The 12179-nt window shown below is 48.8% G+C and overlaps 1 protein-coding gene across 1 annotated transcript; it reads right to left on the minus strand.

The window, feature by feature from the left end:
• Positions 1-9826: 9826 nt before the first annotated feature.
• Positions 9827-11722, minus strand: LOC104277298 (protein FAM101A-like). The gene is made up of 2 exons (XM_009873898.1): positions 11613-11722; positions 9827-10160 (listed from the first exon to the last, which is right to left on the minus strand). Exons 1-2 carry the CDS (start codon positions 11720-11722, stop codon positions 9827-9829), a joined length of 444 nt encoding a protein of 147 aa, XP_009872200.1.
• Between the last annotated feature and the right edge of the window lie 457 nt (positions 11723-12179).

The raw sequence follows: 12179 nt of genomic DNA on the forward strand, positions 1-12179 counted from the left end.
ATGTTTACAAGTCCTGGAAGACTCAGAAAGGGCCCGAGCTGCAAAGTTCAAGGGCAGACCCGGAGGCAGAGCAGCCCTGTGCACAGCAAAGTACCCCAAGCGCGGCTCCACCATTCCCTGCTCCCCTCCACCTTCACTTCTCCGTGGTGACAGGCTCAGACTGGAGCTATAAGGGTGCTCAGCTCTTCTCCCATATACTAGATGGGGATCTGTGTGGCTCTGGGTGCTCCTGGTTCAATCTATATTCCAGAGTAAAGCCTGTGTTCAACCAGCCAAGGATGCTGTAAGAGGCCTGAGACCCTGCCATCCCATAATGTCTCACTAGAAGCTGAACCTGAAGCTAGAACGCCAGCTCTGCACCTCCAAGGCCGTCCTGCTGGGCTACAACAAGCCGGCAGGTCCGTAACACGATGGGCACCATGGCTCAGCCAGCCACAGCCACCGGGCATGGCCATGCTTAAACACATTTGCTGCGTCGAGCAGCCAAGCTGTGCTTTTTAGTAGCCAAAATGAACGTCCTGAAAGCACAGGCACTTAAAATAAAATAAAAACACACAAAAAAACCCCAAAATATATCTGTCGGAAGCATAGCAAAAAACCCATCTGTGAGTGGAAGAGGTCAAAGAAGAATACAAAGGCTTTTCTTTCCTGAGGCATTTGTCAGCAAGACAAACGTGGGGTTTTTTTCAAAATTTGCTGTATTTTCCTAGCTGGCCTCCCACGCAAACACTGAACGGACTTTCACTAGCATGAAGCAGGGTGTTGGCTTGTGTCCTCTGTAACCCAACGCGCGACAGCTCAGACGAGGAATCGGTTGGATCGCTGTTTATGATCAGTAAGTGGGGCATATTTGAAGGAAATGGGCAGATTTCAACACCACATCTATAACCAGTTTATTGCTGGCGTGTCCCTCTGTCCCCCTTATTATTTATGTTGAAAATGATAAATGAGGGATTGATGGTTCTAGCTGGTTTATGAATAATCAGGTTATTTCACAGTAAAGCCCCAGGGGAAGGTAATGTTTCTACAATCCTCCATGAAAGACAATGCAGTTTGCACTCATCTGTGTGTGTTGCTCCTTCCTCCACTGCTTTGCACTTGGCGTGGTTTTGCACCTTCCCTCTGGAAGCTGTGCCTGTCCCCATGTGCTCCCACGGCACATCCCAGCGCTGACACGAGTTTCCTGGTCCCTGCAGCCCCTTGGCATCGTTGCCCACAGCCTCACACGGGATGTTTGGAGCAGTTTGCTCTCCGGTGCAGGAGGCGATGGGCTTCTTGGTGGCCCGTGACGGGAGGCAGCATGGCCAGGGTGCAAGCCACGTGCTCTGGGGAGGTGCGTGGAGGGCCCCGACTGCAGCGGTCGGTGTGGAGGGAGCCCTGATCCCACCTGTATTTCAAGGAGCTGCAAACAGCCGCTGGTCTCAGGGTTTTCCTGTGAGACAGGAAGAGTCCCAGGGAGACAATTCAAATGTTTATGTATGTAGGAATGTCTGATTGCTGGGCTCAGAACAGGCTCAGCAAGGGAATCTGGCGGTGGTTAGCTGGAGCGCAGGATATTTTTATCCCAGAAATGTGCTGTCCGCCTGTTTGCAGGGTAGGAAGGATACAGTGAGATTCAAAGGCTTGGCAGGATGAGCATTTTCATCCTCGTAGATGTGCACTATTCATCTGTCTTGGACTCCGGGGCATGGAACTGTTTAGATCCAGTATGATTATTAGAAGCAGAAAACAGAGCTCATAAAACTCCCTCTTTATGCCCCAAAAAGCAATTCCAAGACCCTCTATCCTACTTGTGAACAAGCCATTCTTGCGTTAATTCCCCACTGCGGCCGGGCTCATTGCCAGGGGAGGGGGACTCGGAACTTCAGCAGACGCGGTGCAGCCCCGGGGTACGTCCTTGCTCCTCTGCTGTGTAACCCCGCCAGGGCACTGAGAAACAGGCAGGAGCGATGGGGATGGTCAAGCCACGTTCCCTCCAGGTAACCACAGAAGCTGCATCTGCGGTGGCAATCCCTACCCCAGGTGTTGGCCTTCAAATCAGCTGTAGATACTCCTCTTACTATGGCTGGGTTGACACAGCAGAGAGCAGCTGGAAGCGCCAGCCGAGGAAGCCACCACCCCACCATCAGAGCAAGAACCCACAGACCCATGCAGCCACCCTGGGGTCTCAACTGCTGAAGCTATGGGGCTCCAAGGCACCCAACCTGCGTCACGGGACAAGAAGAGGTCACAGAGCTGCATCTAGAGCATCTCAGGTGGGCTCAGTCATTCTGGGGTGGCAGCTCTGGGAGGCAGTTGTGGGGCACCAGGGGCAGCTGCTCTGGGGGCAGAGGAACCCCAGGGCATGCTGTCCTGGTTGGAGAGCCCCAAAATCAAAGTTCTCTGGGGGTCCTGGCTCAGGGGGCACTCACCTGGGGGGGCAGCTGTGCCAATAGGGAGGAGAGGATGGGTCAGGTGACTCAAATGGGCCAATCACAGCGTTTCTTCCCATGTGCTCAGTATATACGGGCCAGAAAGGAGAGCTGGGGGGCTTTTAGCGCTGCTGTGCTGGGAGGGTTGCCATGGGTTGTTCTTCACGTCTACCTGTGCTGCTGCTGTTCCTGCCTCCTGTTTTCCCACTGCAGAGGAGCACTCTTTGTCAGGACGGGTTGTTCTTCCCCTGTCTCTGTGGGTGGGAGTGGCACAGCTTCTTTTCTGTTAGTTGGTTGTGGGTTGTCTTTGAAAACTGGTTCAAGGAGTTTTTTCAGCCTCAAAATCTCTCTCCCTGGTTCCCCTGTTAATGTCCCCTGGGAGGATGCCGGGGGCATCAGAGAGAGCGTCTCTCCAAGTTTAGTGGCCGGCCCAGCCTTGAACTTCGACACATCTGTCGTGAGAGACTCCCATCGCACGTCTGCTCCCTGCAGAGATGGCCCGAGTGACAGCTCAGTGTCCCGTGCCAGAGAAGATGCGGTTTGTGCAAGGTGGCCCTGATACACACCAGTCCCGGCATGCTGCTGGTGGTCCCTTGCACGGGCACAGATATGCGACATTTTTGAGGACATTACAACTTTCCTGCTGCCTGGATCTTCTAAAAATACCTCTGCAGATCCAGTCTGTGATGTTGCCATCTGCTCAACATAAGGAGCAGAGACCAAACCCAAGGTCTTGCACAAGGTAGTTTCAAGCTGTTGGCTTGGCAGCAGTAGGAAGCTTTTACTGCTCCAGTATCAGGTAAGGTTCTTTCTCTGGCAAATCTCTATGTTGTTTGTTGGCTTTACATAGCTGTGGAATGAAATTTGGTGAAGGCATCTGTTGCTCCCCTACAGCTCTGCTTTGTTGAGTGGAACGGGGATCCCAGCATGTGGAGTTTTATTATTATTTAATTTGTAGCTGCCCATTATCAGCAACTTCTCTTAGGTGAGGCTTTTGGCGTTTATACTCAGCATTCTTGCTGTCTGTAAAATCAGCTTAAACCTTTCCTTCTGTTCATAAAGGCGTCTAGTCTAAATTCAAAGTCCATCCGTTATAACTTCAGCACCTTGTAATCCTTTAGAGATATGTGCAATTACTCTCTGAAATATCCCAGGAGCAAAACTAATACCAAGCATCATCTGCTTAAATTTACAGCATCCAAATGGCATAGTAAAAGCCACTAGCTTCGGGGTTAGCTCATCTGAGCACACTTGCCAAAACACATATCCTGCATCTAATACTGCTTTTGCTGCTAAATCCTCAGATTTAGCTGCCACCTCAGGAATCTTCATTGGACGGCATTCACATTTATGTTTTTATTTAAATAACAGGGGTGGATGCATGTGTCCTTCGTCTGGCATTTGGGTTTCAACCACTGAACTCTCCCAGCCTGTACCTCCTCCACCTTCTCCACAGTGTTGTGTTTCCTCAGCTGCTCGGGAGCATGAGCACATCTCCCATCCTTCATCCTAGGAGTAGTTCAGTCATGAGTTGTGTCAAAAAGCTTGGGATGAGGACACAGGCACTTCCCGTGCACCTGAAGTAAGCCTCTTGCATAACATGGCTTTCCTTCTCCTTTCCATGCCTTGGAGTTTAACAGGCATCCAAGCCTATTGACTTCATCCCTATAAATCCAATATGATTTTTCCATAAGGATTAGTGTCAGATTCTCTCTGCAGACATCTTAGGTCTTGGAAGAGAGCTGAGCACTCTACTCATAGCTGGCTGGCGAGCTCCAAGGCACTTACAGCAATGGCTTTAAAATGCGCTCCTTGCTCCGGCAGGGGTTTAGCCCTGATGCAGCCCATCTGCCTCCACGGTTCAGAGAGCCAGGACATAGCAGGGGTCCTGATACAGTCCCGGGATGTGGATACCTGGGTCTGAAATACACTTTATGTCGGTTCTTCTGCCCTCCAACGCCATGGAAAAACTGGGAAAAGAATTATCTGAACTGAACACCAGGGCTTCATAACTGGCTAGAATAGGATCAAGCAGGAAGAGGGAACTTCATAGTGAAGAAATGGTGAAACTGCTGACCAGTGAAATCCTGAGAGGCAAAACTGTCTCTGCAGGAAGAGTGAGTGTGCCCTCTACTATTTCAGCTTTCCCTGGGCAAGTGTGACAGAGCAACTTTTACACATAACAGCACTGCCTGCCTGAGACCACAGCCTCCCGACCACGGGGAGCTGGGCTGAAATCCACAGGCCTTCCCTTTGGATGGGAAAGGGGCATTAGGCACCAAGAAAACACATAAGAAAGAGGAAAAGAAACAAGGAATACATCAGCATGACAGTCTGAGCTTTTTATTATGATATATAAATTTTGTCATCTTAAATTATTCTCTATGAGTTGAACAGAAAGGGAGTATTGTGGAGGGGGGAATATACAAAAATAAAAGGATATTGTGAACTACTGCATCATCACATATACAACAGTAAAGTACTTTACAAGCACTTGGAGAATCAGACTTACAAAAATAAAAATATGACACATCCTTACGCGTTTCCACCAGTTATATGTTCTCTTCTTCCTTCTCTAACCTTCAAACACCTTTCAACCCCATCTTCAGGTCACAATTCACACAGTAGAATACTTTGCTCATTTTGACGGCCATCACAGTATCTGAAAAAGAATTAGCTCCTCCCAAGGCTTAGAAAATACCATGATTCGAGGAGAGCTTTAGGGAAGATATTCAGAACGGATCAGTTTGTGAGTGATGGGGTGATCCTCGGGGAACAGAGTTTATCTGGCAGTAGAAATCCAAATATCTCAAAACCAGATCCATCATTCCCCATAAAGTATTTCCCCATGTCCACAGCAGCACAGCTCCGTGCACGTGTGCTTGATACCCTCAGTCCCCTGCGAGCCTGGGGAGCGCTGCTGCTCACAGAGTTCAGTGGGACTTTGACAGAGAATGGGTCTGATTTTGTTTCAGCTCTGAAGAAGGCAAGGATGCCCTTCCCTACAGGAAAAAGTCAGGTTAAAACTACAAACCCTATTTGACACTTCACACACAGAACCATTCACCTCTACATCAGATTCATGCAGTCTTTAGTCTTCAGTTTGCCCTACAAAGTCTTTTGCTCATTAGCCTTCTAGTGACCCTTCCCATTTTTTTTAAGACACACTCAACATAAATAGTAAATACCATTCGCTTCTCTGACCAGCAGCTCACTCAAACACTGCTATCAACACCCAAACCTCATTTCATCATTCCCAGAAAGTATGCACCTAGGGTGCGAATCTGTCTGTATTTCACATTGAGAAAATTAGAGCTGGCTTAGGAAAAACAAACAAACAAACAAAAACAGGGAAAAAAAAACCAAAGACAAAAGAAGCAGTAAACTGTTTTGGTCAAAGCTATTCTCTACGGCTTGTGCAAAGTATTCTGTAGATTCTGGAAGCTCAATATTTAGTTAGGGTTCCCTTTTTTTGGCCCCAAATGCAATGACAGGCAGACCAGACACAAACATGCCCTGTTGCATTCAGGGGCAAAAACAGTCACAGGAATGAAGGGGAGGAAGGGAAGCTCCTGCACCTTTGACACAGTGACTTTCCATATTGAGGAAACATGTCCCCCCCCAAAGAAAAGATGCTTTTTGGGAAAGTTTCTGATCTCAAAAATAACTGTTGACAGAATGACGGAGTCTGACTTTCCCCGTCAGGCTTACAAGACTGTGAGCAAGACACACCTTACGATCCTGGGGAGAAATCACGTAGCCACAGTCCCAGCTGCTCAAGGCAACACCATTCTAAGCAGCATTTCCATGGTCTAAATTTATCAGTTGTATCTTTGAGAAAGCATACGTGAACAAAGATCTGTTGGCTGAGATGAATAATGTTCCATTTAAAAGAAAACCACCTCTCTAGTGGGACTAAGTGTTTCTTTTAGATGTACAGCTGTACGACAGATAAGGCACTTCTTGGCTGCTCGGAGCGGTTCTTAATTGGCAACACACATAAAATTCAGTTTCTGGTGACTAAGAAAAACAAAAGAAAAAAGTCATTTTTTTCCCAGTCATGAGTAAAATAAACTTTGGCTCTTCTACCACCGCCTAACTCAGCAACAGGGATAGGAGCAAAAGGGACAGAGGATGAGTGGGCAGGGTGCCATCTGCGCCCACACGGGGCTGAAGTCTTGACCCTCTGTGGTTCTCTTGTCTTTAGGAAAAACAAAGTCCCTTTCCAATGCCAGCTTTCACTGAGAAGAAAAGCAGCTTGTGATGGGCCCATGGGAGACACCGTAAAGACATTTTTCAACAATTTCTACAGCTCTCAGGCACTTGGCAATGTCACAGTTTGGATGTGGTCCAGGGTGGTAGCCCACCACCGCCTGTCCATGGTTACACAGCTCGAAGCGTGTTCAGCAGCCTAGAAACCCAAGCTGCCCTCTGTCTTTTTTTCTCTCTTCCCTGACATTGCAAAACCAGAAAAGCTCCTTAAGCTCAAAGGAGCAGGAGCATGTTAGGTCATTTCTAGTCTATTTGCAGAGAAAACAAAAGTATGAAGCTTCAAAGAGGCCTGGCCTGGATGTGTGGGGACCCTGCAGAGCCATGGCTGCAGCCGTCCCTTGCACCCTCCCAGGGGGGTCACATCCACCTGTGAGACTCTGCCTTAGCAGCCCCTGTCCCTGCAGAGTGAAAGACCAGGCTCTGGTTCTGGTCCCTCCATTGGATTTGTATGTGCACACTAGTTTTTGGAATTCTTTGCATTCTTTTCTTCCTGTTGCAGCTAATGTTTAGGAAGCAGACCAGGAGGGCAGAAGCCTGCAGCTGGCCATGATAAAGAGATTTTTCTGGAGAAAACCTGTCCAGCTCAAAGACCAGCGTGGTCAAAAACTGCAGCTTTGTGCTTGGGAGCAGGGGAATAACCCAGCTGTTAACAGGAGAAAAGCACGATGTATGGCCAGAACAGGGAGTCTCTGGTGTCCCTTTGGCTTGGGGGTCAGCCTGTCTCTGTGCTTGCTCAGTGGAGGTGCCTGCCATTAATCTGCCATCATGCAGGCATCTCCCGACTGTAAAAAGTGACCCTGCTTTTGAACCTGGATTACACTGTTGCTCAGACTCTCTCAGGTGTGTAGAAAGAGCCCTCCCAAGTGCTCAAGGTGTACCCAGGAAGGCAGGAGAATATTTCCACTGGTCACAAGGCTTGCTCACCAGCACTCGCCGAAACAGGGTAGACCTCAAGATGAGCTTGCAAGGAAGCACGTCACCAACTCACACTGCGCTGGGACCGCGTTCATCCCAGCTTCAACCAGTACGCCAAGCTAACGCCACGGCATTCGTGTTTGCTGGAGCTCCGGGGAGAAAGGTTGCTTGAGGCATAATAATCCCTTTCGAGGCAGATGTTGCTTTTCCAGGCTTTGATGCTGACAGGCAGTGACAGCAAAATCCGACCAACAACAAATACAGCTCTTGCTTTTGTGTCACTGAAAAGAATTCAACAGTAGGTGGAAGCCTTGGAAATCCTTTGAGAGATTTCTCCCTACCAAGCGCGAACTCCCAGACAGAGAGGCAGAGTTCATCACCGCCATGGCACACGTCTTTCAGTACTAATGGTTCTTCAGCTGTCAGGATTTAAAGTTTGTATAGAAATACCTTTGGTGGAAAAATTGTGCTTTGTTTTAAACAAGAGAACTCTGTTTCATAAAGGTCACAGTTCTGGTCACATTTACCAATTGCCTTTTGAAACTGATGGAAAAAATATATTTATAAGTCACTGTTTCATTTTATTATTTTTTTAAATTTTCTTGCTTTTTTTTAAAAAAATCTCTCTGGGTTTGTGCGTCAACTGTTCTGGGCAATCAGCTCTATCTTGTTGACATTGTTAATAGGTTTTCTGACTTGGCTGCTCAGTTGTGTTCTGAAATAACTCAATCAGACTCACAGCAAGTCAGGAACAAAATGGAAAGTTTAGAAGAGGGAAAGCTGGAAATTAATTTCTGGAGCTGTGTGGTTGTTTTCTAAGTCTGGATTCTTCTAAGTAGCATGCAAAAATTCTTGGTAAGATTTCTGGAAACAATTCCATGGCATTTTCAAAGGTTATATATCTGTAGGAATCCAGGCTTTTGCAGATTTTCAGTGAGCTACCGAAGTGAAGAGGTACCAGGAGATGTGATTCCCAGTGCAGAATCGTTTACCTTAGGATGGCTGTAGCGACTCCCGCTCTCTTTGTGTTTCCTGATCCTTTTGCAGAGACAGCCCAGCTGTTTGTGAATTACCTGTTAAATTGCTACAGGCTGGCTGGTTAAGGAAAACCTGGACGGATTTGTGCTCTTCAGTACTTCAAGCTATACACTGAGAGAAGTGGCTGTCCGTGCCCCAGGTATGGAAACTATGGAGAGGCTGAGCAACGTCGCTTGTGAGTTAATCCTGCACGGGATTCTCTGAAGCTAGATTGTATCTTCCTGTATTACTCTCATCTCTACCACATAGCCATGCCCTGAAAGTCAAAAGGGTTGCAAGTGCACAAAGATCCCTGTCAAGTGGGTGTTTGAGACAACAAGCAGCACGGCACACTTGGACTGACGGTACTTTTGAAAAATGGCACTGGGCTCCTAAATCACTTGGACGCTTTTAGAAAATAGCCTTTCAGCTATTCAGTTTCCCCAATCTCCCCTGCAGAGTTTTGGCTGGGCTCACGGAAGAGGTGGCTATGCATCGGGGTAGGCCCTTCTCCCATCTCCTGGTTGTGCTGTGCCTTGCTATGCTGCATAAACACAAAGCTGCTAGCAAGAGTACCATGTGTCTGTTTTCGTCCTCTTTTTCTTGGTGAGAGTCCCCACTCCTCCCAGTAAGTGGCCTGAGGTTACTGCAGCGGTGTAACATTGTAACTATCTCCCAGGTAAGTTGCTGGAGCAAGCTCTGATGTACTGATACAAAACTGCCTCCTTTGGATTTAAACTCTAAGAGCCCTGGCTTGGTGTATGCTGGGCAGACTGGACACTGACTTTGCAGTTGGTCTTCCCTTCGCAGAGATTAGAATAGCTCTGAAGGTTACAGCGAGTCTCCACTATGTGCTAGATGGGACCTACAGAGCTCACAAGGCAGCACTCCGCTATGGGTAACAGGGTCCTTTGTCATCTTGATTTCATCTAAACACAAGTCAAAAATAGATATGCTTGGGAAAAAAAAAAAACAAAACAAAAATAAAATCCAGATCATGAATGTCGGGAACGTCGCAAAATACAAGCCAGCCTCTCACTGATCAAAACCATCCCAAGCCCTGCAAGCCTCCTCCCAGTCAGTTCAGCCTCACCCAAGACAATGCATTCCCCAGCCATTAATATTCAGTTGCCATCAATGAAGGTCCAGCCGGAGACCCAGCAAAGGCCACAGCCTCCTTGAGGTCGCAAGGTTGCCAGCGGCAGGGTAGATCAGAGGGTCTCGCTGTAGATGACGCACGGGCTGGTTTCCTCACAGAGTTCCAGCTGCACGCTGGAAGCAAACCAACGCTTGGCACAACCCAAGCTGTAGTTGAGGGTGGTCCGGTAAATGTTCTTGGCACGCTTAGGAAAAATGATGGTCGTGCTCTGAAACCTCAGCGGCTTCTGGCGGGGCTCAAAGATCAGTTGGGACTTGTAGTTCCGCCAGGTGCAATTGGGAGCAGCAATGACTGTCTCGCTGTAGGTGGTGACGGTGGGGATGGGGCCATAGAAGATGTCATCCCGATAATGCTTCTCAGAGTCATACTTCACCTCAGAATTGCACCTACGGAGGACAGCAAGGTATCAGGAACACATCCCAGGCAGCAAAGGAGATAAGCAGGAGTCTTCTCTAAACCTTTGGAGCTGGCAACATTTATGACCCAGTGTCTCTGCACAGACACTGAGGCAGGTGCCAACCCTAGAACCCAAAGCAGAGGGTGGAGAAGACCTCTTCCTGCTGGTGACACTTTGTGGAACCCCACCTTGCTGGATCTTTTTTTCTTTATACTCCCTTGCCATCAGAATGCAAAGACACCCATCCCAGCTAAAAATCAGAGTGCTGGGAGATGAGGAGTGAAGTTGCGTGTTGGGGCCTACAGACAAATCCAAGCAATGGTCAAACAGCAGGTAACACAAAGGTGCTGTGGGCTGTCCAGTACCCAAGCCATTGGTCTCAAAAGAAGTGGTCATGTTAACAGCCTTCAAATGAAGAACTCACGAAACGTAGGGCATCACTGCCCTCCCTGTTTCCTGCAGGCATCCAAAACGGATGTAGGGACACCAGGTCACGTAAAGGGCTTTTCCTGGAAGCAGGGAGCAGCAGGGCTTTCACTTGTTTCCCCAGCTCCCCAAACGCTCCCCTGGCAATCGGGAGCCAAGGAATGTGCAGCCCCACGTAAAAAAGATTAAAGGCTGGGTGTGTGCTTGTCATTACCTCCACCCGGAGGGGGGTTGACTGATTGTGCGCTGCATGTAATCTGAGCTGCTGTAATGTATTTTGCACAGCTAGGGTGTAAGCAAGTCATTCAGCACACATAAAACACGACTCCGATGTAATTGCCATAAAAACATGCCCGCCAGCAGTTCCTCAGCAAGCAGAGATTTACTGGGGTACATTTCCAGAGAGACATTTGCATAGGTTGAAGGAGGCGGGAACTGGGTTTACAGTCCTCCCACTATCCCTGCCCTCAGCTGTGTGTAACTGCTCCACACTGTTTGCAGAGTGCATTCCACACCAGCAGAAGAGCAGAGATGTACATTTATCCACAGGCCACACCACCAGGCCCACAGGAGGTCAAAACACCTCCATCCCTTGCTAGAGGCACCATCTTCTCACGAGGAGGAGCTCATTCCGTCTCTGTGGGCTGGTCCTCTGCAAGGGCTAACAAAAACAGGTGCCAATTATAAGGGTGTTGCTGCTTCTGAGTATACAAGTCAGCAGGGAACAGGATGAAGACCATCAAGTTACTTAGTGGAGGCCATCAAGCCAACAGATGGTAATGGTTTTCTCATCGTCTCCGATTTGAGCTGGCCTTGGAAGAAAATCCTTCTTCTCTTAAAACCTCCCTTCCTTGCCTCCTCACCTCTACTGCTGTAATTGTCTTTTTAATTCAGGCATTCCTCTCCTGCTTGTCTCCCCCTTCCCATCAAAACAACCAAGACATTTTTTTTGCAGAAGGAAAAGCACCGGGAAAAAGACAGAAATCCCCAGCTACCCACCCAATCCCATCTGTACCTGATTTCCTGCACGGGCTCAGGGCTGACCTCAATGCTCTCTCCAAAAAACACAGGGTACATTCGAGGCCTCATCTCTGGCACGGATGGGTTGAGGAGCAGGTAAGGCATCTGCAGGGAAGAAGAGGACGGCAAGAGTTGGCACACAACGAATGAGGCTGGCGCGGTTCATCAGGTGCTGTGGCAGGGAGCTGAGCAGCCAGCAGCACGCTCAGCACCGGAAGGAGACACCAGTGCCTCCCACCTTGCTGGACTCCATCCCCCCAGAGTCCGGTGGGAAACACCGCAGGTGACAGGCTCACTGGCCACGAAAACAGGTGACCAGGGCAGCATCAGGACCAGCTCTATTTCACGCAAGCTAAGCTCGCTTTGCTTTGCACGCTCAGCATCATCCAGCTCCCCCTTGCTGTCCCTGCCTTTTCCAGGTTTGTAGCAGGGCCCCAGGTGAGCGAAGCGTTCGTCCCACCAAGGAAGGCGCTCCGCTCCACGCTCACAGGGGAGAACTGCTGTCAGGCTGCCAAAAAAAACCATGGAGCCACTCCAATTCATGACACTGAAAACTTTATTT

The sequence above is a fragment of the Apaloderma vittatum genome, unplaced genomic scaffold, assembly GCF_000703405.1.
Source record: "Apaloderma vittatum isolate BGI_N311 unplaced genomic scaffold, ASM70340v1 scaffold15437, whole genome shotgun sequence".
Lineage (NCBI taxonomy): Eukaryota > Metazoa > Chordata > Aves > Trogoniformes > Trogonidae > Apaloderma > Apaloderma vittatum.

Excerpts from the sequence above, each read along its gene's own strand:
- LOC104277298 (XM_009873898.1), bottom strand. The coding sequence starts at position 11,722 with ATGCCTTACCTGCTCCTCAACCCATCCGTGCCAGAGATGAGGCCTCGA. Across the intron at positions 10,161-11,612 it reads GAGCCCGTGCAGGAAATCAG|GTGCAATTCTGAGGTGAAGT; the intron begins GTACAGATGGGA and ends TGTCCTCCGTAG.